The 26,388-nt window shown below is 39.0% G+C and overlaps 1 protein-coding gene across 4 annotated transcripts in view; it reads left to right on the forward strand.

The window, feature by feature from the left end:
- Positions 1-25,288, forward strand: part of Dmc1 (DNA meiotic recombinase 1) — a 34,787-nt gene extending 9,499 nt beyond the window's left edge. For 3 of the 4 annotated variants that reach the window (XM_029555113.1, XM_029555112.1, XM_008851251.2), the window contains 9 exons: positions 2,830-2,882; positions 4,833-4,874; positions 6,944-7,016; positions 11,200-11,291; positions 11,780-11,853; positions 11,976-12,090; positions 12,597-12,657; positions 22,005-22,121; positions 25,093-25,288. In XM_029555113.1, coding sequence (XP_029410973.1) covers positions 2,830-2,882; positions 4,833-4,874; positions 6,944-7,016; positions 11,200-11,291; positions 11,780-11,853; positions 11,976-12,090; positions 12,597-12,657; positions 22,005-22,121; positions 25,093-25,162 — 697 coding nt within the window. In that variant the 3' untranslated portion in view covers positions 25,163-25,288. The remainder of the gene's footprint in view (positions 1-2,829; positions 2,883-4,832; positions 4,875-6,943; positions 7,017-11,199; positions 11,292-11,779; positions 11,854-11,975; positions 12,091-12,596; positions 12,658-22,004; positions 22,122-25,092) is intronic. The other variant, XM_029555114.1, reaches the window with a different exon arrangement.
- Positions 25,289-26,388: the final 1,100 nt, after the last annotated feature.

Genomic DNA, 26,388 nt, shown 5'->3' on the forward strand with positions numbered 1-26,388 from the left:
TTTTTTAACAGAGTCTCCCTGTAGCCCCAGCTGGCCTGGAACTCACTATGTAGGCCAGGATCACCTCAATCTCACAGGGATCTACCTACCTCTGCCTCCTGAGTGCTGGGATTAAAGGCATACACCAGCATGCCTAGCAGGGTTTTCTAATTAAGTAGAGTTAGAGTGTAACAGAGAAAAAGTCCAAGGGCAACACCTAGGTTTTAGATTTGATGATCACGAAAAAGATAGATTACAGATAGGAGCCCCACAAGAGGATCAGGTTCCAGGCCAAAATCTGAAGACCTGTGAAGGCTAAGTACCTATTAGACATCCAAATGCACAGCCCACAGACTACATGCACAGCCTAGGACATTCATTTTTAACAGAATTACATAATGAATATTATACCTAACATTAGTAATTTCTAAATATCAATTATCTTCCCTAGATAGCTAAATTTTTCAACTATCTCATAGATGCGATTTTTATATTTACATATATATATTTTTTTATTTTTATTTTATGTGTATGAGCATGTTGCCTGCATGTATGTGAGTGCACCCATGTCATGCAGTGCCACAGAGGTCAGAAGAGGGCTTTGGATTCCCCTGGAATGGAAGTTAAGGACGGTTCATAGCTACCATGTGGGTGCTGGGAATCGAACCCGGGTCCTCTGCAAGAGCAGTCAGTGCCCTTAACTGACTGAGCCATCTCTCCAGCCCCTATTTATTTATTTTTATTTTATATGTATGGGTGTATTGCCTGCATGTGTGTAAGTGCACCCGTGTCATGCAGTGCCCATGGAGGTCAGAAGAGGGTATCTGATTCCCTGGAACTAGAGTTACAGACGGTTGTTAGCCACCATGTGGGTATGGGATTTGAACCAGGTCTTCTGCAAGAACAGCCAGTCCTCTTAACTGCTGAGCCATCTCTCCAGCCCTTAAATTTTTTTTTTTGAGTCTACAGTCTTACTGTATTGCTCAGGCTGTCTTGAACTTGTCATCCTCCTGCCTCAGCTTCCCAATTGCTGTGATTACAGACTGCATGTCCACACATGGCTATTTGTCTAAATATTAACAAGCACACTTCCCAAGGACTAGAGATATAGCTCCATGATAGAGTCCTTACCTAGCAGTCACAAGGCTCTGAATTCAATCCTCAGTACCCTGAGAAAATAAAATTTCCCCCAAATTTAGATCTTTTGTAAGTTTAATAATCTTAGAAGTATAGTAAAACTTGGGTGCTCATAAATAGTCAGGTACTATTTTTAAACTTAGTTGTCAACTTAAAAATTGCATATCTATATTATTTAGTCAGAAACTATTCTGGGTTTTTTTTGTTTTTTGTTTTTTGTTTTTTTTTTTTTTGGTCTTTTTGAGACAGGGTCTTCCTGTGGCCCCAGCTGTCCTGGAACTCACTGTGTAGACCAGGCTGGCCTTGAACTCACAGAGATCTGCCTGCCTCTGCCTCTGCCTCCTGAGTGCTGCCTGTTTTTGATTTTTAAAAGTCAATACTTTTCCAACTTAGAAGTTCTCAAATACCAACTGGTAATCTGTAAATAGTAATCTGTGAGTTTGATTCATATCTCTGTTTAAATCTTCCTATATTTAAAGCACCATTTCTACCCCTAATTCTAAATGTTTCTGAGTTTCACAAAGGAAATAATTTTATTATCCCAAATAATTTGAGATGCCCTCGTGGGCAAGTTCTAAGGGTACTTTTTTAGCTTCTCATCAGTGCCATATCAACCAGAAGTTTTGTCTGATAAGCTATAGATTTTCAGGGTAACTTTTCTCAAGATGAATAGTGGCAAGCAAATCTTTGTTTCCTGACTTACCAGCTCTACCAGGGCTTCCCCTCCACATGGGGTGATTTCGTGGTCTATAGCCTTTAGCTTCAAATTATGCATGCTATGTATACCAGTGTCTACACTTTTCTTAATAATTGAAAGCAGCAAAGCCCTCATTAAGTTTGTGGATGACTTCCAAAATTGCTTCAATTTACATTTAAATTGCTCTCTTAGATGAATATAAATCTATTCCCTTAGATTGTCTGATTTGTGATCACATCACTGATGACATGCTAGTAGAAATCACATAGGTTTTTAAAGTGCTTCTGCCAGGTTTACACAGTAACACATACTTACTACATTTAATCATTTAATGAATGAATGACATGGTCATGTAAATTTCATTTTTTCCTATCAAGAACATGAGCTACTTTAAATCATTGATGTATCAATTAAATAAATGCTGTTAACCCTAGCAGTTATTCTTCTGACTGCCAGCATTACCTATACTATCTTTGGACATTTTCTTTTCTCATATGTTCTCCCTAAAATTTCATTTATGTGAGACAAATCCACCATAGTGACAATCACTGGGTTCTCCTTAATACTTGTTTTCATATGTTTCTGAGTACATTAAAGATTGAATATTCAGTTGACTTTTAAAAACATTATCTCTGCACAATTTGAAAAACTCAAGACCATTGCATGGAGATGTAGTTCATGCATGCACAAGGCCCTGGTTCAACCACACCAAAAAATAAAATCTAAGACAATGTATTTTGATTCCAATTTAAAAGAATAATGGACATAAAGCCTTACTGACCCATTTTTTATTGATACTCAGAAGTAAGAACAGGGCTTATGAATTGCTTTGTTGAGCTGCCTGTCCATACACAGTAGAACCTATGATCTGAACAGTTAGTGTCATTTCTCTCAACCGTAAATTCCTATTCTTGTTGTGTATTTAGAGATGATAGGTTACTAATGATACAAATTCTATCTCCATTCATGATAGCTCTGTTTACACCCTGTCACTAATACTTTATATTTATTTGCAGTAAATTACTAGGAGGGGGCATTGAAAGTATGGCAATCACAGAAGCTTTTGGAGGTAGGTAGAAATTTAGTAATTTTATATGAAATTATATATTTGTATATATGTATAAGCATATAATTAACTAATAACCAAATAAGTTCCTACTTTGGAACTTATGATGAAGTATTAATTATAATACAAGGTCATTCAGAGCTACAATGAAAATATATACTAATGTTAGCATATTTTACTGATATTTTTCTTATCTCTGATTACTATAGAAGGAAACTGAATTTTTTCTCTTACTCCTTCAAAGGTTAAGTGAATAATAAGGTTGATCTTTTGTTTATACAATTCATATTCCATGAATATACAGATTAAATTTCTTCTTTCCCAATTGTATCATATATATTTAAGATTTTGATTTTTATTTATGTGTATGTATGTATATATATGCCGTATGTGTGTATGTGTCCACAGAGGCCTGAAGAGGGCATTGAATCCCCTGGAACTAGAGTTACAGATGGTTGTCAGCTGCCATGAAGATAATAGGAACCAAACCCTGGTCCTCTGTAAAAGCAGCAAGTGCTCAGGGTTGGAGAGATGGCTCAGCAATTAAGAGCACTGACTGCTCTTGCAGAGGACCCAGGTTCAATTCCCAGCACCCACATGACGGCTATGAACCATCCTTAATTCCAGTTCCAGGGGAATCCAAAGCCCTCTTCTGACCTCCGCAGCACTGCACGACATGGGTGCACTCACATACGTGCACTCATATACATAAAATAAAAAATAAAATATTGGGCCGGGCATGGTAGTGCATGCCTTTAATCCCAGCACTTGGGAGGCAGAGGCAGGCAGATCTCTGTGAGTTCAAGGCCAACCTGGTCTACATAGTGAGTTCCAGGACAGCTGGAGCTACAGGGAGACCCTGTCTCAAAAAGACCCAAATTAAATAAATAAACAAATAAACAAACAAATAAATAAATAAATAATAATAAATTAAAATAAAATATTTTTTTAAAAAGCAGCAAGTGCTCTTAATTGCTGAGCCATCTCTCTAGCCCCTGTATCTTATATTTTTAAAAATAATTCATGGGGCTGGAGAGATGGCTCTGTGGTTAAGAGAACTGGCTGCTCTTGCAGAGACCTGGGTTCAATTTCCAGGACTCACATGGCAGCTAACAACTGTCTATAACTCCAGGTCCAGGGATCTGATGCCCTCTTCTGACCTCCAGGAGCATTTTACGACATGGGTGCATTTACACACATGCAGGCAATACACTCATACACACAAAATAAAAATAAAAATAGATTTGTGTATAGTTATATTAATACTATACCTGATGTCAGTTCAGTATTTGCAATCCATAGAGAACTATATGTTTTGTTGTAATTGTGTCCATTGACTTGAACTAACTCTAGTTTTCATTGTTTCTGTTGACTCAATCTTAACAACTTATCTTCTTGTATATTTATTTGTGAACTTGTTATTTTGTTTACTCATTGAGAGTTCAGTGAACCTACTTGGTGGAAAGGAAAGTTATCCAAAGGAGAGCATTTGCTTATACTGGTAACTAGAGGATGTCACCAATTTGAGATAACTTCAGCTTCCCCTTGAGTTCAGCCCAGGGAGGGAACCCCAGGTTGTCCTTGCTGTGGTTATGGTCCTAAACTTTGATTTATGTGCTATTCCTATGGAAAACTTTCTTCAAATTAAATTTCATCTACACAACAGTTCTCAGGGGAAAATACTTGAAAGTTGGGTGTTTTTTTTTTCATTATTGGTGTTCATATGTGCAGAATCCTTTTGTGATATGAGATTCTTTAGGGTAAGATTTGACAGTTGGAAAATGAGGCCTTTTGGTGGGAGGCACTGGGAATTGAATGCCGGACTTTGGGCATGTTATGCAAATGTTCTACCTCTGAGCAAGATTCCCAACCTATGTAGCTTTGTTTGTTTGTTCAATGAAAATATTTCAATGGTAACTGCACTTTTCTTAACATTTTTTCTGAATTTCACAGAATTTCGTACTGGAAAAACTCAGCTGTCTCATACCCTTTGTGGTAAGGACACACACTGACACAGCATAATAATAACAATCATAGCTTTCACTTGCATCTGTGTGCCCAGCACTTTGCATAATCTTAGGTACTCTTAAGGAAACTAAAGCTCAGAGAGGTTAAGTAAACTGCCTATAGTTGCACAGATGGTTTTGACTGCATGATGTTTGAGATACTGTTGTATGTGCTACACTGTGAACATCTAAATAGAAGTATGAAGAAGGAGCATATTGGTGGGAGAGTTAAAATTTTCACAACTGATCTTTCTTATATCTTGTTTATGGTACATAACAACACATTAAAGCCCAGATTACTTCACTGTTTATATAATGTATTCTGTCCTGAGAGAGACATAAAAATAAATTTTGGGGACTAATGAGATGCTCAGCGTATAAAGGTACTTGCTGCCATGCTTGACAAGCTGAATTCAATTTCTAGCACCCACATGGTGGAAGGAGAGAACTGACTCCTGCAAATCATCCTCTGACGTCCTCCACACATGCTGTTGTATGCTTGTACCTTCCCCAACAAAATAAATAAATGTAAAAAATGTTTTAAAATAGTGAATAATGTTTCCTGAAACAAAATAAGCAAAAAAAAATTCCTTTTTTTCAGAAAGATACTACTTTGCATTTCTTTTACTTAAGTCATGGTTAAAAAGGGTTCTCACATGCACCCATATGCATGTGACTATACATACACACAAGCGTGCACACCACATGCACACATGCAAATAATTTTTTAAAGCGGGGAGAAGGGGGCCTGGAGAGATGGCTCAGTGGTTAAGAACACTGGCTGTTCTTGCAGAAGATCTGGATTCGAATCCCAGCACCCACATGGCAGCTAACAACTGTCCATAACTCCAGTTCCAGAGGATCCGATAGCCTCTTCTGTCTTCCAAGGGCATAGCACAACACGGGTGCACTTACCTACATGCAGACATAACACTCATACACATAAAAATAATAAATAAAATATTTTTTTAAAAAAGGAGGGCAGTTTCTATAGTCAAAGTGTCTGACTCCAGTCTTGGCTCTATGACCCTGAGCAAATTGCTTTATACCTTTAATTTTCCTGTAGTAAAATTGAAATAATGATAGTGCTAAATCTTCGGATATTTTTGAAAAGTAAATGAAATAATTTGTGTGCCTGATACAAATTAACTCCTTATTTTAACTACTACCATATAAACATTATGGGCTGCAGATGTAGCTTAGTTAGTAGAATACCTAGCATGCATGAAGCCCTGGGTTCAGTCCCTAACACTGCATAAGCTGGGCATGGTGGCTCATGCCTATAATCCTAGCCATGGAGCAGGAGGATCAGGAGTTCAAAGTCATCCTCAGCTATATAGTGAGTTGGAGGGCAACCTGGGATACATGAGACCCTGCCTCAAAGCAAAAAAAGAGAAAGAAAAAGAAAGAAGTAAATGCCTGAGCTGGGGAGATGGCTCAGTGGGTAAAAGTGCTTGCCACATAAGCATGAGGACCTGAGTTTGGATTCCTAGCATTCATGTAAAAAGCTGAGTGCAGCACACATGCCTGTTAGCGCAGTGCTGGGAAGGCAAAGCTAGGAAGATGCCTAGTACTTGGTGGGTTCCAGGTTCAGTGAAAGACCCTATTTCAAAATAGATAAACACACATGTGCATATACACAGGAACTTGTACACATTCATATAACACACACAAAGTAAATGCATGTAAAATGGACATAAATTGAAAAGTAGATTAAGTTATTTAACGTAAATTACATTTGTAATTGTTATAAAAATGAAATTTGTAAGAGTTAAATTCTAATTCCAGTTATATGAGAGAACTAACTTCTGAATATCTCCCATGGTGAGAGATACTGAAGTTCTTGGTTGAATTACTATTATCCTGGAAGAATTCTTCTTTCATCCCTGATTATCAGATGACAGCATAGCAATGCTATATAGAAACTAAGGGATCATTGTTCTTTGGAAAAGTTTACTGAACAGTTGCAACCAGCATAAATTCAGTGTTTATTTATAGATTCATTTGTACAAAGTTTATTCACTCCTGTTAATACTAATCTTTTTAATTACTCCCTAGTGACAGCTCAACTTCCAGGAGCAGGTGGCTACTCAGGAGGAAAGATTATCTTCATTGATACAGAAAATACTTTGTAAACCTTTTATTTAAACAAGTCCTAACATAGTGTGGTATAGTGCTGTTACTACAAAAGAGAGTGTTTAAACATAGGATTTTTGTAGTGAGCCTATAAACCAGAATAATGAGAAGCCAGGGGAAGCAGTGCTGCCAGGTTCTCACATCAAGGTTTCATTTACTTCTTTATATGGGTTTGATATAAAAATGACAAAATACAGGAGAGGAAAAACTATATATATATCCAAGGATTTTGCCTATATAAACAGATTCCCAGTTTGCTCTAACCTGTGGCCTTAAGTAATAGGAAAGGCTTGAAGAATTCAAGTATACAGAAGGAAAAGGGTCACAGAGAAAAAGGCATTTAACTGAACTGAAAGTATTCCAGAATACAAACTAGAAGGGTGATTTGGGTCTTAGGCACGAAGGGCTCGGCTCTGAGATCACATGGTAAATGCCAATTAGATATTTTTGAAAAAAATCTAAGCAAATAATGAGAACTTGATCCAGGTTGGAAGCAGTAGGAATAAAAGAGAAAGGGAAACTGATGGGATTTAATGACTACTTGTAGGCAAAGTGATGCTTGAGAAACCAACCACTCGGGGTTTTTTTTTTTTTTTTTTTTGTCTCAGCACCAAGAGCATGGTGCTAATGACAGAACTGGGACGATCATGTTTCAGAGAAAAGGGGTGTTTCTCTTCAGTATTGAATATGTGGTTTGCAAGATGAAAAACAGATGACAGTGGGAGATATTGAGAAAGAGTGGAGTACGAGACATGAATTAACCAAAGAACAAGAAAACTGACAGGAGGTTAGAGGGAGAACCGAGAATTAACTCTGAGTGTGTTTGTATTTATGAAGAGGACTAAAGTAAAGAACCTACAGACACAGAGGAAATAGGCAGAAGACTGGTTGTGGAAGCCAAGCCAAGGCAGAGTTTGAAGAAGGAGAGTAATCAGTAATCAGTAATGTTTCACAGAATTTTTGAGGATGTCAAAGAGAAAGCACACTAAAATTGGAAATTAAGAGTTCCAGGGAACATTTGCAGTAGGGTCTGAGGTGATGGAAGCATCTTGCAAGTAAATAGCTAGGGAATGAGGCAATGTGTAATTGGCCAGAAACATGGTCATTTGAGGAGGCATCAGGTTCAGATGACTTAAGACCTGTGCAGGTCTGTAAGGCTATTCACAGAAAAGCCCACCCTGATTCCCCAGGCTTATTTCTCACCACTGTCACTATTAGAGGCAAAGTGATGAGACGTTTCAATCAAATCCCATTGCCTCTAAGCATGCTTTGTTAAAAATTTGAAAACACTGTACATTAACAATTACTGAAATGCTAAAGATTTTTATATTCTGGATTCATTAAGATTCCTTCATCCCTTAGCCTGGCATGGTAGCCCATGCCTTTAATCCCAGCACCAGCAGGGGGAGGGGGGTGGGCACAGAGACAGGCAGATTGCTGTGAGATTAAGGCCAGTATTGGATGGATGTTCTACATAGTGAGTTCCAGGCCGGCTGGGGCTACATAGTAAGACCCTGCCTCAAAATAACAGCAAAAAGACTTCATCCCCACGTCATTTATCTTGTTTTTGTTTTGCTGGAATACCTCAAGTATTTCATTCAGAAAAGTGATCAAGGTGGTTACTGCTGAGACCTAGCATATCTGAAAATGCATTTAACTTTGCTCTCACACTTGACTGTCAGCTTGGCCCTTCATTGAGAAGTCCACATGTTGTGTTTCTGTCCTATGGGGGATTTGCTCCTTCTATCCCCACATCATGGTTTCCTGAGTCATACAAATCATTAAGTCTCATACCAAGGCCTGCTTTTTCTAATTTCTTATAATTACCCAATTTATAGAACCTTGTCTTTCTTGATCTGTTGTAGAATTGGCCATCTAAAATACTCTTGTGTAGAAGAAAAATAACCAAAGAATGATTTGAGGAATTCTGAGAAATAGACTAGACTCTGAAGGAGCCTTCTAATTTGGGAAAGATAGACTGTTGGTTAGGGCTATAGCAGGAGAGGCTCAACTGGAATTCAACTAGTTTCAAAAATAATTGATTGAGGATGATCCTTGAAGAGGGAGGAATTGTTCTCAAAGATTAGCAGCCACTGGTTGGACAATCTGGATCTTATCAAGACAGAAAGACAGGACTAGTTAGGAGCTAAGTCATATGCAGGAGAGACAGGAAGAAAATCCTATGACACAAACCAACCACAGTGGATGTTCTCATTCTTTCAGGGTCTCTCACATATACACTGCTGTCTCTTGATATTTTTCTTATGTTTATATTTTGTCTTTTTAATATATATATATATTTGTCTTTTTTGAGACAGGGTCTCCGTGTAGCCCCAGCTGTCCTGGAACTCACTATGTAGAACAGGCTGGCCTTGAACTCACAGAGATCTGCCTGCCTCTGCCTCCCAGTGCTGGGATTAAAGGTGTGTGGCACCATGCCCCACCTTTTTAGTATATTTTAAGCTTACCCAGGATATAGCAGGGTATAGACTCTTATGATTCTTTATATTCTCTATAATGCTTTGCATTGATTTGAACTTCCCTTCAGTGTTAGCTCACCTCTTTTTTTTTTTTTTTTTTTTTTTTTTTTTTTAAAAAAAAAAAAAAAAAGCCTGGAACTCACTATGTAGACCGGGCTGGTCTTGAACTCACAGAGATCCACCTGCCTCTCCCTCCCAAGTGCTGGGATTAAAGGCATGCACCACCATGCCCAACCAGCTCAACTCTCATACCCCATCCAAATAGTATTCAGCTTTGTAGAAGCTGACATGACTGACACTTTTGTTGCCTCTTGCCTATCATGTGCATGGACCTAGGTTTAATCACTAATAGTGAAGTTTAAAAAAAAGATTATAAATGGTCCTTGCTTTACAGTAAACTATAATGTTACATAAGCAATGCAAACAAAAGTGAAAAGAGACCACAGACAGGTGTTTTTATTTTACTTCATTTCACTTGAGACATGTTATTAGAGTCATCAAAGTCATCACTACACATTAGTGATTATTAGCATCCTCCAGAGTGCCCTTGCCCATGCACTCTGGAGGATTTGCCTCCCTATGAAATTTCTAATTTCAGGAAACTAACAACTCCTTTAGAAGAAGGTATATTTTAGACACTGTGTAAAATCCAAAAAATCTGGTTTGATCATTCCCTTCTAGACCCTTGAGGTTACTTTTTTGACCCTTTACTTCATATAGTCATATTTATCATTTGTTTGCCACATGTGACTAATGATTATATTAAACTAGTTCATTTTGAGCTGGTGAAGAATATGAAGAGTCACTTCGTTTTGAAATGACTTGGATTATAACTTAGTGATGTTACTGTTCTAGAATAGGTCTATTTTTACGGAGCTGAGAACAAAAGAGACTCACAAACCTTAGCTTCTATTTTTTTCTATTTTAACTATTCTGCTGCATAATCCTAAGTCATTTGCCTAAACGTTTGTCAGTGTCTTATAAAATGAAGCCCTCACAACTAGCTTCCAAGATTCTTTTAAAGGTTTGATAACTTAATATTTAAATGAATTTCTGCTTTATGATATCTCCAACCACTATCATTTCTAAGGTATTTTGAAGCACTTATGAAAAGTGCAGTCTGAGGACTGGAGAGATGACTCAGTGGTTAAGAGCACTGGCTGCTCTTGGAGAGGACCTGGGTTCAATTCCCAGCACCCAGGTGGTGGCTAACAACCATCCATAATTCCAATTCCAGGGGATCCGACATCCTCTTCTGACCTTTGAGGGCATTGCGCTACACAGATGCACTTACATACATGCAGGCAATACATTCATACATATAATAAAAATAAGGCCGGGCGTGGTGGTGCACACCTTTAATCTCAGTACTCAGGAGGCAGAGGCAGGCGGATCTCTGTGAGTTTGAGGCCAGCCTGGTCTCCATAGCGAATCCAGGCCAGCTAGGGCTACAGGGAAACCCTGTCTTAAAAAGACCAAAAATAATAATAATAATATAATAATAATAAATATTTTTTGTAAAAGAAAAATGCAATCTGGTAATCTTTTAAGTGAGTACTACTAGTCTCCAGAATAGCTTTGCAGATACACTGATTAGGCCTGTCTGTTACTTTACTTGTATATGGTGTTATATTTTGCACTTGTCTAAACTTTTTTTTGGAATTGACTTATTGAATCCTTAATCTTGGCACACTCCAGCCGTCCAGATCGCCTTCGGGACATTGCTGATCGCTTCAATGTGGACCATGATGCAGTACTGGACAATGTACTTTATGCACGAGCATATACTAGTAAGAGCCCCTTGCAGGTGGATGCTTAGGTTGTCAGAAGGTTGGCAGCACTAATTTACTAAACTGTGGGAAGATAACAACATTTCACCTGTTTTCCTTGTTTTATTTAAATATTCTGCAAATGAGCCCACAAAGTTTATTATGTTAAGTCCTTAGAAACAAAATACCTTCAAGTTATTTGTCTTTGAAATGCAGAGTAACATTCTTCTATTTTCCCCTGTGATGCTGAGGACCGAACCCAGGGATTCACACATTCTAGGCATGTATGTATCACTAAACTACACCTTCAGGCCCCAGAATGAAGTTCTTTTTGCATAAGTCACCATTTGCCACATTTGCTCAGGCAGAATATACAGTTCCATTTAGTAAAGTCATAAATAATCAAGAGAAACCAAGAATCTTTTTTGCCTGGCTCTCACAGACATACATGAGCTTAGCTTCTGCTGTGTCTGGCCTTTATAGAATTTTCTCACCACTTTTCCCATCAGGTGAACATCAGATGGAGCTACTTGACTATGTAGCAGCGAAGTTCCATGAAGAAGCTGGCATTTTCAAGCTATTGGTACAAGATTTTAAATAATGCTCACTGACAGAGCTATTTAGCTTATCTTTTCTATTCTATTTAAGTAGATATCTTCCTTCCATTTTAAAATACGTGCTTGCTTTTATGTTACTTCTGTGCAGATCATTGATTCAATAATGGCACTTTTTCGAGTGGATTTCAGTGGCCGTGGGGAGTTGGCTGAACGGCAACAAAAATTGGCCCAGATGTTGTCACGACTCCAAAAAATCTCAGAAGGTAATCTTTAAAAATAAAATGGCAAGCCAGGCGTGGTGGCGCACGCCTTTAATCCCAGCCCTTGGGAGGCAGAGGCAGGCAGATCTCTGTGAGTTCAAGGCCAGCCTAGTCTACATAGTGAGTTCTAGGACATCTCGGGCTACAGGGAGACCCTGTCTCAAAAAGACCAAAAATAAAAAAAAAAATAAATAAAATGGCACTATTGCACAGCATCTGTCGACTATGTTTGCTAAAGTGTGTTTTGCAGAGAAGCTCAGTATGATGTCAGAAGTAATATTTTTTAATAAAGTTATTGTCATGGGAATACAGTTTTGTAAACTACAATATTGGTTCCAATGTAAATAACAATGAGAACTTTAAATAATTCTGTTGTCACTGAAAAATAAGAATATGAGCTTGTTTATAAAATGAACTCATGGTGCATACTCTTAAGCTGAAATCTAAACAACGAACTTCTCTATTTTATTCCCCTTCTCTTAGTTTCTTAATTTTATTTCTCGATGCAGAATATAATGTTGCTGTTTTTGTGACCAACCAGATGACTGCTGATCCAGGAGCGACTATGACGTAAGTCCTTGTATTATGTTTTTGCATTTTACAGAGGTTACTATCAAAAGGGTTAGACTATAGAATAAAATCACTTCGCAATAGTCAGGCTTAGCCAGGTGTGATGTCAGTGCCTGGAAGGCAGAAGGATGGACTTCAAAGTCAGATCAGGCTATGTAGTGAGGGCCTGTCTCAAAACAACAATAATACTTAACCTTGATATGGGCAAGATATATCTCAAATCACTTTAACAGTGTATAATGCTTCAAAACTTCAAATATCACTTGTTACCAGAACCTCCTTTTCTGTAGTTCTTTATAGAATAAAGCAATGTTTTGACCATTTTCATCAATACAAGGGGCTCCATTTTGATCTAAGACAAAGGAATATTGAAGGAAAATAAGAAAAAGATCTCAGGCAGATCTTGCATTCCCAGATATATTGGAAGACTGCTAAACTAAAAATAAAACCAGGCTTTCTATCAAATATACATGAAATATCCTTAAAAGAACTACTATAGAGAAGTCTCCTGTTTGTGGAGACAATTTCAGTCTGCACAAAGCATATTCAGAATTTGTTGAATTATTTGCCCACATACAAGAACTGCCATGGCTCTTTTTGAAAGATGAGAAGAGAAAAAGGCAGCTAGAATAAGATAGTGAATCCATAAAAGTCAAAGGAAGGTTTGTTATCACCATCCAAAATGTTTGCCTAAATAAGCAGTCAAAATAACCCTGAATTTGTGACAATGGTTTTCAAAAGTTTCACTATATTTTACGTAAAAAATTTAACCATGGGGTTGGAGAGATGGCTGAGCAGTTAAGAGCACTGACTGCTTTTGCAGAGGACCCAGGTTTGATTCCCAGCACCCACATGGTGGATATGAAATGTCCTTAACTCCAATTCCAGGGGAATCTGAAGCCCTCTTCTGACCTCGGCATTGCACGACACAGGGGATTTTTTAAAAAGAAATTAATATGTAATTCGTGGGGTGAAATCCTGAGACTGTATAAATATCCTGTCCTGCAATAAGCTTTCACCATTTATTTTAATATCTGTTGAAAATTTTTGTCCAAATCAACCATTGCTCTGATAGTTGTAAAAGAAAGTGACTACTTTAAAACCAAGGCAGTGCAGATAGAAGGAAACAGACATAGATACTAGGAGATAGTTAATACACTAATGTAGATTCTCTTAACTTGTACTGAAATGAATGTTTCTTTCTTCAGGAACTTTTAAAAAGGTTTATTTATTTTTATTTTATATGTATATGTGAGTGCCTTGCATGTATGTATGTATACAACATATATGCCTGGTGCCCTTGGAGACCAGAAGAGCATGTCAAAAACCCTGGAACTGGAATTATAGATAGTTGCTTGCCACATGTAAGTGATGGGAACCAAACCCTAGTCCTCTGCAAGAGCAGCCAATGCATTGACCACTGAGCCATCTCTCCAGTCTCCCTTCAGAGATTTTAAAAATCTTACCTTAACAGTACTGCTGCATCTTTTGCAGTTTAAAATGTCTCTCTTTTCAATACGTTTTTATAAGTATTTTCTACTTAATTATAAGAAAAATATTGTGAAAAATTAACTATGCAAATGGTAATAAAGTCAAAAATACTGAGGGGGGAGATTAAGGGTATAGATTAATGGATAGGGTGTGTGCTTAACATGTGAGAGGTATTGCGTTCAACCCCTACCAAAAAAAAAAAGAATAAGGGGAAAATCAACCATTCATTAGTTCAAATAGTAACAAGATTCTGAGACTTCATTAGCAAACAAAAGAGACAAAAAAACTTTGTCTCCATAAAGAAAGATAAAGGCCAAAATGAAACAACCAGAAAAAGATCAGGCATGATAGCACACAACTTTAGTTCCAGCACTTGTAAATCTGAGGCTAGCCTGGTCTGAGGCTAGCCTGGTCTACAAGTTCCAGTGGTACCTGGTGAGACCTTGTCTCAAAATGGGGGGCGGGGGGCAAGGAAGGGGAGAAGGAAGAAGAGGGGGATAAGTGATAACCACTTAGCTATTTAATTCAGCATTTTAAAAATATTTTTTAAATATTTTATTTTTTTATGTGTATGAGTGTATTGCCTACATGTATGTGAGTGCACCCGTGTCCTGCAATGCCGTGGAGGTCAGAAGAGGGCTTCGGATTCCCCTGGAACTGGAGTTAAGGACAGTTCATAGCCGCCATGTAGGTGCTGGGAATCAAACCCAGGTCTTCTGCAAGAGCAGTCAGTGCTCTCAACCACTAAGCCATCTGTCCAGCCCCTAATTCAGCATTTTAAAGTCTTGGTGTGTTGGGCATCATTTGTAATACAGTCCTTGAGCACTTAAAGCAATCTTCTTGCTGTGGAGTATCTTTTATATACAGAACATGAAGTACTTCACAAAGAGAATAATTTTAAACTGAAGAGAAATGGAAGATTTTTAAGACTTGCTTTAAAAAGAGAAAATGACTCATTGGCTCAGAGGGAGGAAGTGGGATGTGTTCAGATAAAACAGTACAAGTTAAAGAGTAGTGTTCTTTCTTCAGGTGTGGGGAGGGAACACTGAAAAGGCCGAGACTGTTGCTCTAGCTACAAGGCAAAAGAAATCAGTGGACATTAGGTCAGATAGGGGTTCCTTTTTCTTATATTTGTAAAAAGTTTCAAAAAGAGTAAAACCATCTTGAATTTACTCCCATAAGACAATGAAAGGAAGAGGTGAGAGGTGACAGAAGGAAATAATTGAAGAGGGAATCAACACAGGGAGGAGACGTAATGAAGAGGGCTAAGTAGAAAGCCAGTGAAGGTAATAAAGGCGAGTATTCTTGCTGGGTAAGTCTGCTGTGAAACAGCTCCTCCACCTAGCCAAGCTGTAAGGAAGCAAGGCTCACTGTAATTAGTATGTTCTAAAGTATATTAAATTATAACAGTACAGATTAAATACATGTCTTCGTGCAAAACACAGAAATTAACACATCTAAATGAAAAAAGGGACAGTTTTAAACTAAAGGATTTCAAATGCTATTAGAAAACCTCCCATAAAAATATCTTTGTTTCTTAGTGTTGAGGAACTCCAAGCTGCAGCTCGCCTGGAGCCTGTCAGAGAAATATCACTATAATTGGTATGAGTCCCCAAGAACACTGACAATAATTGAGGCTTATATCCCATGCATTATGCTTGATGGCACATCGTATTAAAAGGAACAAAATTATAGAGGCAAAGAGCTGCCATACATACTATACAGCACAGCAGCGGCTCCTAGACAAGGCTACAGACTCAGACTTTAGACCTGGAACTATCAAGCTTATGGATCCTAGAGAGTCAAAACATGGGCCTGGGAAGCTATACACCAGGGCAATAAGCAACAAGTAAGACTATAGCATGGCCATCTACCTCCATTGTGCATGCTATCCTAAAACAGTTATCCCAGGACATTTGCAATCTTGTAAATATACAGTTTATTCATTAAGGTGTCAACTGCTAATTCAACATCTTTAGCTTAAACAATGAGGTAATATGTTTAGGGTCACTAGCATGCTGACCATGTGCACAGTGTTTAGACTATTTGAGCCTCATTCCCCCAGCTCCCTCCCCAAAATGAAGAAAACTTTTATTTACTGATTATTTACCATGCATTATCTTATATAATTCTCATGTGACCCTGATGTGGCTAAGGCCGTGTCTGCCTCCCTGTGCTTTCTATGAAGTCAGTCTCAATATGTGGTTGCACATCTTCCCACCCCACCTCCCAAAAAGAGCTCCAATTTCAAAAATGAGGAAAAAAAAGTGTATGCTTCTTTTTTTCATATTTTGGGAGCTGACAGAAGGGAAGCATTATTTAACAAAACTTCTTAAACATACTCTTTTTAACAAACCATCCCTTCTCTTTCTTAAAAATTCTTCTCTTTTGGCAATGCTCTTTTCTCCCCACGCTCCCTTAATTTTAAAGCCTCCTCCTCATTCTGCTTCATTCAGCCTTTATCTCAATGGACCCCATGGGTAAGCATGCCCCTTACAAGTCAAAAGCATCAGGAGTGCCCGTCATCCCTCATGCTTGCCCTTGTCCATGCTCCAGGGTCCACACTCTGAGCAGAATTTGGTATTATATATGTTCTTAATTTACAAAGACTTAAAGAGTATTTCTTCCTTGCCCAATCACACAACAAAAAAACTAGGGAGGCCATGATTTGACCCAGTACATCTTTGATTTCAAAATTGATGCTCCTTGAGCAAAGGGATATATAGTTCAGTGGTAGAGTTTGCCTAGCGTGCTTAAGGCCCTGGGTTCAATCTTCAGGACCACATAAAAGAAAATAAAAAGCTGATGCTCCTCAGTCTCTCTGTGTTTTCCTCCCATCCATCCTATTCCATCTCAGAACTATTCTTCATGACCTTGGCATCTTAATTTGGAGTTGGGAAAGCCAAATGATAGACTATAACATATCCCGTTCAGAGTGGGAAAAGTCTCTTTTAGTCTGTTCTTATTCCTAATATCTACCCTCCCTTTCTATTTCTACTCCCCATTCTCCTGAAAAAAAAAGGAAAGGAGAGAAACAGAAAATGGAAAAGAGAAAATAGGCTATAGGAGGGATGTGGGTGGCTTTCTGATGCTGCTTTACTTGGTCAGAAATAGAAGTAAATTAAAGCTCTCTAGAAGAACGTGGCATGCTATTACACCTTCTTGCATATCACTTCAAGACTAGAACTGCTAGAACAGTCAAGAAGTACAAAGACACTTTAAGAAGAATTTATTGGTCTACATTTCATCGAAAGATGGCTGTTTAAACTGAATCATTTTGTAAATAAGGGTAGCTACCATTTATTGATGATGTCGTATGTGCTAAGTTTGCTGTCAGGGTAAAGCTAATGTACATAAATGAGCAATTATATTTCCTAGTACATGGTGGCTCCCAGTGAGTTATTCTAAATGTCTTCATTTTGTTTGTTTTGAGACAGGGTCTCCCTGTACCCCAGCTGGCCTGAAACCCACCTGCCTCTGCCTCCCAAGTGCTGGGATTAAAGGCATGTGCCAAACCATGCCCAGCTATTCTAAATATATTGAATCTTCACAATAATCCAGAAGGTTGGATCTCCCGCCACTTACCATGAAAGAAATTGAGATAAAATAATTAGCTTAAAGTAAATAGGTAATAAGTATGTATCAGTTTGTTTCTTCATTGCTGTGACAAAATACTCTGACCAATACAAACTTGGGGGCAAAAGGATTTATTTAGCTTACATCTCTCAGATCACAGTTTATCAGGGAGCCCAAGGTAGGAACTCAGGTCAGGGACCTGGTGGCAGGAGCTGGAGCACAGGCCATGGAGGAACACTGCTTACTGACTTGCTCTCCTGGCCCCTGCTCAGCCTGCTTTCTTACGCAACACAGGCCCACCTGCCAGGAGTGGCACCACCCACAGTGAACTGGGCCCTCCCACATCACTCAACAATCAAGATGCCCCATGGACATGGCCACAGCCCAGTCCAATAAAGGAAATTCCCCAATTGAGGCTCCCTCAACCCAGGTGTGTCAAGTTGACACTAAAGCTAGCCAGCACAGTGTTTGAGTTAAGACTAGAAAAGCAGATAAATACTAGTAATTGTAGTCACTGGGCCAATGCTTCATCTGAATTATTTCATATTATTTATACAACTCTCCTACCAGTTGATACCAGTATGAGTCCTCATTTAAAATGAAGAATCAAAAACAGAATGGGTAAACAATTCTCCCAAGGTCACATAACTGGAAAGTGAGAATTTGAACTCGGGTCTAATTCCAGTACTCGTATATCACACAGCACACCAGGGCTGTGTTTGCCTGAGGAAAGGATGGCATGCTGTCACCTCAGAGGCGTTTCTGGGATATACCTATTATTTTGGTGAAATGCTTGCTGTTCAGAGTCTTCAGCCTTAAACATAGGTGTGACTAGGGCAGAGACCCAGTGCTTCTCTCAGGGGAGGCTTACATTAATCAAGCTCATGAGGCTCAGGAAAAAACCAGAGGAGCAGTCTAATAATGAAAACTGTAACTACATATGAAGTTCATGAGGCTCATGTGGCCAGTGAGTATATTCTTCCTGTTTGTAGGCCTCTATCAGAATCCAAATTTTAATCCATAATTATTACTAAATAGGGAATCCAAACAAAACGAAAAATAATATCTGCCTTATAGTAAATATTTGTTGTTATTAATGATACTCTTGTATGTCAGAGGGGAAGTTCATGAATCTGCTAAATTTACATGAAAATTTTTATATGTGTACATATATGCATTTTGCTGAAGAAGAATCCATATCTTTTTTAAATTATCAAAGTGTCGATGACTGTGCTGGATAGCTTTAGTGTCAACTTGACACACCTGGGTTGAGGGAGCCTCAATCAGGGAATTGCCTCTATTGGACTGGCCTGTGGCCATGTCTGAGGGGCATCTTCTTGATGAGTGATGTGGGAGGGCCCAGCCCACTGTGGGTGGTGCCACCCCTGGTAGGTGGGCCTGTGTTGCATAAGAAAGCAAGCTGAGCAGGGGTCAGGGGAACAAGCCAGTAAGCAGTGTTCCTCCATGGCCTGTGCTCCAGCTCCTGCCACCAGGTCCCTGCCCTGAGTTCCTACCTTGGGCTGCCTGATAAACTGCGACCTGGGAGATGTAAGCTGAATAAACCCTTTCCTCCCCAAGTTGATAGTGGTCAGAGTGTTTTGTCACAGCAATGATGAACAAACTAGGACAATGACCTATAATAAATGTTAAGGGCTATAAAGTCTACACACAATTATATACAGAATTGTTGACAGAACAAACAAAATTTGCATTGGCTTAAAATTCTCTCAGAACTACGGCTATTATTTCCTAGTCTATTTTGATTACACAGTGTCTTAGTTTGTGAGCCATTGTTGATAACTTTTTTCCCACTTTTTACTTATTATTATTCAATTATGTGTATATGTATATTGCCTGCATGTAGGTAAGTGCACCCGTGTTGTACAATGCCCATGGAGGACAGAAGAGACTGTCCCATGGAACTGGATCTCATGGAACTGGAATTACAGACAGTTGTTAGCTGCCATATGGGTGCTGGGATTTGAACCTGGGTCTTCTGCAAGAACAGTCAGTATTCTTAACTGCTGAGCCATCTCTCCAGCCCATTTTTTATTATTTTTATTTTATGTGTATGAGTGTTATGCCTGCATGTTGGTGGGTGCATCCATGTCATGCAATGCCCATGGAGGTCAGAAGAGGGCATCATAGCTCCTGGAACTGGAGTTATAGACAGTTGTTAGCTGCCATGTGGGTGCTGGGAATCGAACCCAGGTCCTCTGCAGGAGCAGTCAGTGCTCTTAACCACTGAGCCATCTCTCCAGCCCCGTTGATAACTTTTTCATAGCCCTTTTGCAAATAGTAATTTCCCCATATAGCTCATCTCCCTTTGGAGATGGTACTGTTAGTGTTCAGACTCTTTGCCTGAAATAGTCAGTGGCAAACAGTAGGACCTAGTCTCTCTGGTGTATAGAATGTCACATTAGTAACAGCAAACAATAATATGCTAAGAAGTCTAAGAAAAAAATCATGGCTGTTTACCTAGAAGATCCCCTTCCCCTTTGTGGATAGGTTTTCCATAATGGCCAGCAAGGGGAGCTACTTCACCTTTTATATTTGCCATTCTGTTAAATATCTTTTTTTTTTTTTTTCTTTTGGTCTTTTTAAGCCCCAGCTGTCCTGGAACTCACTATGTAGACCAGGCTGGGCTTGAACTCACAGAGATCTGCCTACCTCTGCCTCCCAAGTGCTGGGACTACAGGCGTGCTCCACCATGCCTGGCTAAAAACTCTTTTTTAAAAGTTCCCTGGTTTACAGTTTCTTTGAAGATAGGTCATAACTCTGTGTCCTGAAAGACATAGACCAGAGGAGCCAAGTTGTGCTCTCTGTGTTCATGGCATAGTAATAGTGGAGGGCCTTCCACGCAGTGCACAACCCTCTCCTGTATGCAAAAGGTGAATAGAGATTGAGAGTTTAGCAGAGGAGGAGGCCTTCTGAATTTAAAATAACAATGAAGTGTGTCTTTCTTTTTTCCACTGAGCTACACACCAAGGCCAGTGGTACTCTTTAATAGAGCAATATGCACATGACAGGAGACCATAGAGGCACAGGTTCCTAGGAGTCCCCTGAAGGATGAGTGGCAACTGCATGAGTAAACCCAGTAGGGAAAGAGGCTTTCATTTCAGAGGCAAAGGTATGTGCAAAGGCATCAAGGTGTAGGAGGACTGACTTGCTTGAATAAGAAAATATAAAAGAAATTTGAGTGAAGGAGAAAAAAATGAGAATAACCCTAGATAAGGTTGTAGGTAGTTGTTTTAGCTGTCCATTAATACAACAAATACTTGAGATCATTAACTTAAAAGGAGAAAAAGTTTATTTTGGCTCACAGTTTTGGAGGTTCTACTGCATAATCAGGCAGATCCTTTGCTTTTAGGCCTCTAGTGGGGGTGCCAGTTGAAAATGGCAGGGAATGTGTTGGCAAAGCAAAAATGGAAGCTCTCCTCGTGACTGGGGGGCAAAAGAATAAAAAGAAAAGGGCCAGAGTCCTACAAGTCCTTTCAAGAGCAAACCTGCAGTGGCCTAAAGTCCTTCCAAGAGGCCTACTTCTTGAAGGTTTCACCACCTTCCAATAACACCACTCTGAGGACCAAGCCTTTATTCTACTCTATTCTATTTACTTTTTAATTTTTTTTAAATTTATTATTGTGGGGAATGGAGGTGTGCCGCAACACACACATGTGGAAGTCAGAAGACAACTTTTTGGGAGTTGGTTCTCAGGCTTGCATAGCAAGCCTTTTATCCACTGGATCATCTTACCAGCTCAGAACCAAGGCTTTAACACACAGAACTTAGGGGACATTAAGATCCAAACTGTAGAAGATAGGAGAAAAGAAGGTAACTGAGCTTGGTGACTCACACGTATATTCTCAGCACTTGAGAAGCTTAGGCAGAAGGATCACAAGTTAGAGGACAGCCTGGGCTACATAGGAAGTTTCAGGCCAGGTTCCAGTGGGGGACCCTGTCTCAAACACAAGGTGGATGGCTCCTAATGAACACCACCTGAGGTTGACTCATGTGGTCCACATGGCAGATACACAAAAGATCTACATCCACTCCATGCCCTGCCACCCCACACAGAAAGGTGCTTTTTCATTGCAGTGTTTTCATATAGCCCATTTCATGAAACCTGTAAAGGTTTGTTTGTTTTCCTGTTGAGGCAGAGTCTCCCTGTAGCCCCTGCTGGCCTCAATCTCACAGAGATCAGTCTGTCTCTGCCTCCTGAGTGCTGGGATTAAAGACGTGTGCCATCACATCTGGCTGGAAAAGGTATTTTATTGATTCAGCTTCCAGGCAGATCCCAAAAAACCCATTGGTGGACACATTCTGGCTCATGCGTCAACAACACGAATAAGCTTGAGAAAGGGACGAGGAGAACTGAGAATTGCCAAGATTTATGACAGGTAAGTATTTATTTATTCTTTGTCAGATTCTTGTGCACATGATTTTAAACAGAATTGCTCCTGGAAGGTTATAATTATTGCCTAGCAGATTCTACATGCTTGAATTTCCTTCTTGAAACTTATGTAATCGATCACAGAAAGAAATCCCTCTGTGTGCTAGGTACTAGGGATTTGGGGATTCTGTGGTTGCATACATCAGTCTCTGACCTTTCAAAGCATATAGTAAAGCTGGATGATGAAATCACTTCTATTTCAATTGAAGCCTGTTGGGTTCTGGGGAAGTGCACAGTAAGGGACTATATTCTTTCCCCCACCAGGTTAGCATCATTCCTGTTTAGGTGTCAGTGTAGACATCACTTTCTTAAGCCAGGTGTGGCAGCACACAGGTATAATCCCAGCTCAGGGAACTGAGGCAGGAGAATTATAGGCCTGCCTCAAAATAATTAATGAATAGGTATGTGTGTTGTCTCAGTCCTATAATCCTAGCACTTGGGAAGCTGAGACAGAATTACTATAAGTTTGAGGCCAATCTGGACTATAGAATGAGGCCCTAGCTCAAACAAAACAAAATAAAAAACCATTCCAAAACCAGGACTATAAATATAGTTCAATGATATAATGCTTGCATAGCTTGTACAGTAGTACCCTTGGTATATACACTATTTGCTTGCCTGGGGCATAATCAATAATGAAGTATTTGTGCGTGACTTATTAACTAACCCCAAACAATAAAGCAAAGACTTGTAGTAACTCTCCTAGGGAGGGAAAATAGCTCCCCAAAACCAGATGATCTCTTCGTCTGGATTTTCTATAATCTACAGAATTTAGAATGTACTGATGTTGAATAAATATCAGTTCCCCCGTCTACAAGATGTTTCTATTATCTGTTCCTGTAGAAGTCATAGTACATAAACACTGCTTTTTGAACTTCAGTCATCTCTAGAAATTTGCTGAAATCTTTGTTGAATTAAATAGGTAGTCCCCATCTTGTTACTGGAATTTCATTATCTATTTCTTGGATAGAGTGCTGTACCTAGGATTTAATCAAAACAGTTTTCACTCTGCCCAGTGTCTACATCTCCCTCATGACAAAGACTAAATTTGGTTCATTGAATATCCCTAGCAATGAGCTGGGACTTGACACATGGTAGGCATTCAAAGGCTATTTGTTGAATTAGCAAATGAATGAATTTAAGCTACCTGTTCAGTCCTTTGTGTGTTTCATCAAGGCCTCCAAATCTTTAGGGTAAGCAACTTCTGCCATTCTTACAGCCTTGTTTTAGCCTTGTTTTAGCCTTGGAAATTCAATAAGGAATGGTGACTATAAGTTTTCAACAAGGTTAGTTATATCAAGTTTCCATAAACTAGAATCAGGCCAGGTGTGCTGGCTCATGACTGTAATCCCACTACCCATATCACTTGATCAGGGAACCTTTCCCTATCCTTACGGTCCAGTCTACATTAAATACAATACTCTTGATACCCTACATTCTCTCACAATACTTCACTTGCTTAAGAACAATATATTTATTACAGTGTACATTTTTATGGAAAAGCTCATTGCATGTTAGCAGTTCTAGGTTCTTGGGAAAAAGAAGTGAACAAAACAAAAAGACAAGCACAGGATTGGAGAAAAGACTCAGTAAGTGAGGGTACTTACTGTGAAAACAGGAGGCCTTGAGTTCAAATCCCTAGCCCTCACATAACAGGCTAAGATAGGAGGATTACTGCTCATGTGAGACCATCGTGGGCTACAGAGTGAGACCATGTTGCAAATAAATAAACATCTTGAATCAAAACAGCAAAACTAGATCAGAACTTAAGATATTAAGACTTAGCTTGCTATGCAGTATATTCGCATTCCTTGCTATGAATTCTTGATTTGAGGGGGAAAAAAATGGTGGAGAAGCTGAAAAGGCTGAAAAGTGATAGCACTAGGACTTGATCCAGGTACACACACACACACACACACACACACACACACACACACACACTTTATAACAATAACCTCAAGAGGTAGAAGTTTTTATCCTCATTTACAGGTGAGGCAACTAAAGCAAGAGATTAGGTAAATAATGGTCCATGTCCAAGACTTTTTTTTTTTTTTTGAGACAGGGTCTCCCTGTAGTCCCAGTTGGCCTAAAACTCAGTTATGTAGACCAGGCTGTTCTTGAACTCACAGAGATCCTCCTGCCTCTGCCTCCTAAGTTCTGGGATTAAAGGCATGCACCAGCGGTCTTGGCCACGTCAAAGATTTTAAGCACTAATTAATGAGAGACCAATAAGATTTTATAACTAAAAAGAAAAATTAAAATACCACACACATAGTTAAAGAAGGAATGTGGAAATGAATCATCAGTTGATCAGAAATGGACTAATTTCCACAGTACAATAATCAATGGTATTCCACCTTACACAATTTACATTTCTATGGACAAGAATTGCATCACTCATAGTTACCCTCAACTTAGAGAGCTGTAAAATAGACTAAGACAGCAGACAGCAGAGAGCCCTCATAGAACTGGGTAACTGGAAGGGTGTGTCTCACAACCGATTTTCCACAGCAGGTGCTCAGGACTCTCAATTCATTTCAAAGTTTTTTACAGTTTTCCCATATGCTAGCATAGCTAGAAAGGTATACATGCCTAAGGAATCAGACAAGCCACACAGTACCTGCTACAAAGGCCAGAAACTTCTCTGAAAGAATGCCAGTTTATCCCTATTTGCTGATTTCCAAGTTTGGGGGTAATTTTTCTTGACATTCAAAACCTTATATATAGAAGTTGTTAAACAAATGTTTGCAAAAGCCTAATAACACTGGTAGGTAAATTCTGTAGTCTGCATTTAGCTGTACCAGTGCTGTGATGTCTCTGAAGACTTAGACTGATGGGAACGTGATGCCTGTGACATGTGTGCAGTATTTATAGAAATAGAGCTTTTTATAAACTTCTGTTCCCTTGTATTTTGTTAGTCCCGAGATGCCTGAAAATGAAGCCACCTTCGCAATAACTGCTGGAGGAATCGGGGATGCCAAGGAGTAGGTGGCGAATTGATGCAAATTGCTTCTCAGTGCTTATTAGGAGCTGAAGATTTGGAAAAGCAATCTTGAATTTACATCTTGAAATAAAAGTTTGGTTTTTTTCACGTGTTATTAAAGGAAAGTTAGCAAAAGAGATTTAAAGCTTAAATTTATCTTAAGAGTTCCTGTCTCATATGTAACTAACTATATATACATTGCATGTTGATTCAGAAATATGCATACATATTCTTGAATTACTTGATAGATACATATGTATAAATATTCCTGTCAGGTACCTAGGGAAGGGGTATCTCATTCTCTTACTTCTGCCTTTCAAAGTGAGCCATTAAACAGGAAGTCAAGGCACTCAGAAATGTTCAGTCTCCCACAGACTTCCAGTCTGGGATACAGTACCACTGGCCTACAGAACTAGATGCTGTTCCCCAAGAGGGAGATGTTTAAGGGGGAGACCAAAGAGCTGTTTGTATTTGCACTCAAAACTGCATATTCATCTTTATGGTAACAGAAAAGGAATATTAAGCCAATTGATAAATCATTTGACTTTGACACGTTACTTTTAAAAAATGTATTCTGACAACTAGGCACAGTGGAGCACTTGTAATCCCAACACTTGTGAGGCTGAGGCTGGAAGATGAGAGCAAAGCCAGAGCCAGCCTTAGCTACATAGTAAGTTCAAGGTCAGCCTGGGTTATATGAGACTCTGTATCCAAAATAGCATGAGTTTTATGTTTTGAGTAGAGAATTCAAATTCTTAAAGTTAATTTAAATGTAAAATCTCTCAACAGAGCCCTCATAGAATTTGTAAAAGAACTGTAGGTTTTTGTGATTGTTAAAAATAAAATCTAGGGGTTGGGGATTTAGCTCAGTGCCAGAGCACTTGCCTAGCAAGTGCAAAGCCCTGGGTTCAGTCCTCAGCTCCAAGGGGGAAAAAAAAAAAAAGACAAAATAACAAAAAATAAAATCTAGTTTAAAAACATATGAGAGCCGGGCATGGTGGCGCATGCCTTTAATTCCAGCACTTGGAGGCAGAGGCAGGTGGATCTTTGTGGGTTCGAGGCCAGCCTGGTCTACCTAGTGAGTTCCAGGACAGCTGGGGCTACAAGGAGACCCTGTCTCAAAAAGACAAAAAAAAAAAAAAAAAAAAAAAAAAAAAAAAAAAAAAAAAAAAGAGAATATTTTAAAAATTAAAGTAACAAATAATTGTTACAGCTTATCTTTTATGTTACA

This window comes from Nannospalax galili, unplaced genomic scaffold, assembly GCF_000622305.1.
Source record: "Nannospalax galili isolate Female #2095 unplaced genomic scaffold, S.galili_v1.0 scaffold445, whole genome shotgun sequence".
NCBI lineage: Eukaryota > Metazoa > Chordata > Mammalia > Rodentia > Spalacidae > Nannospalax > Nannospalax galili.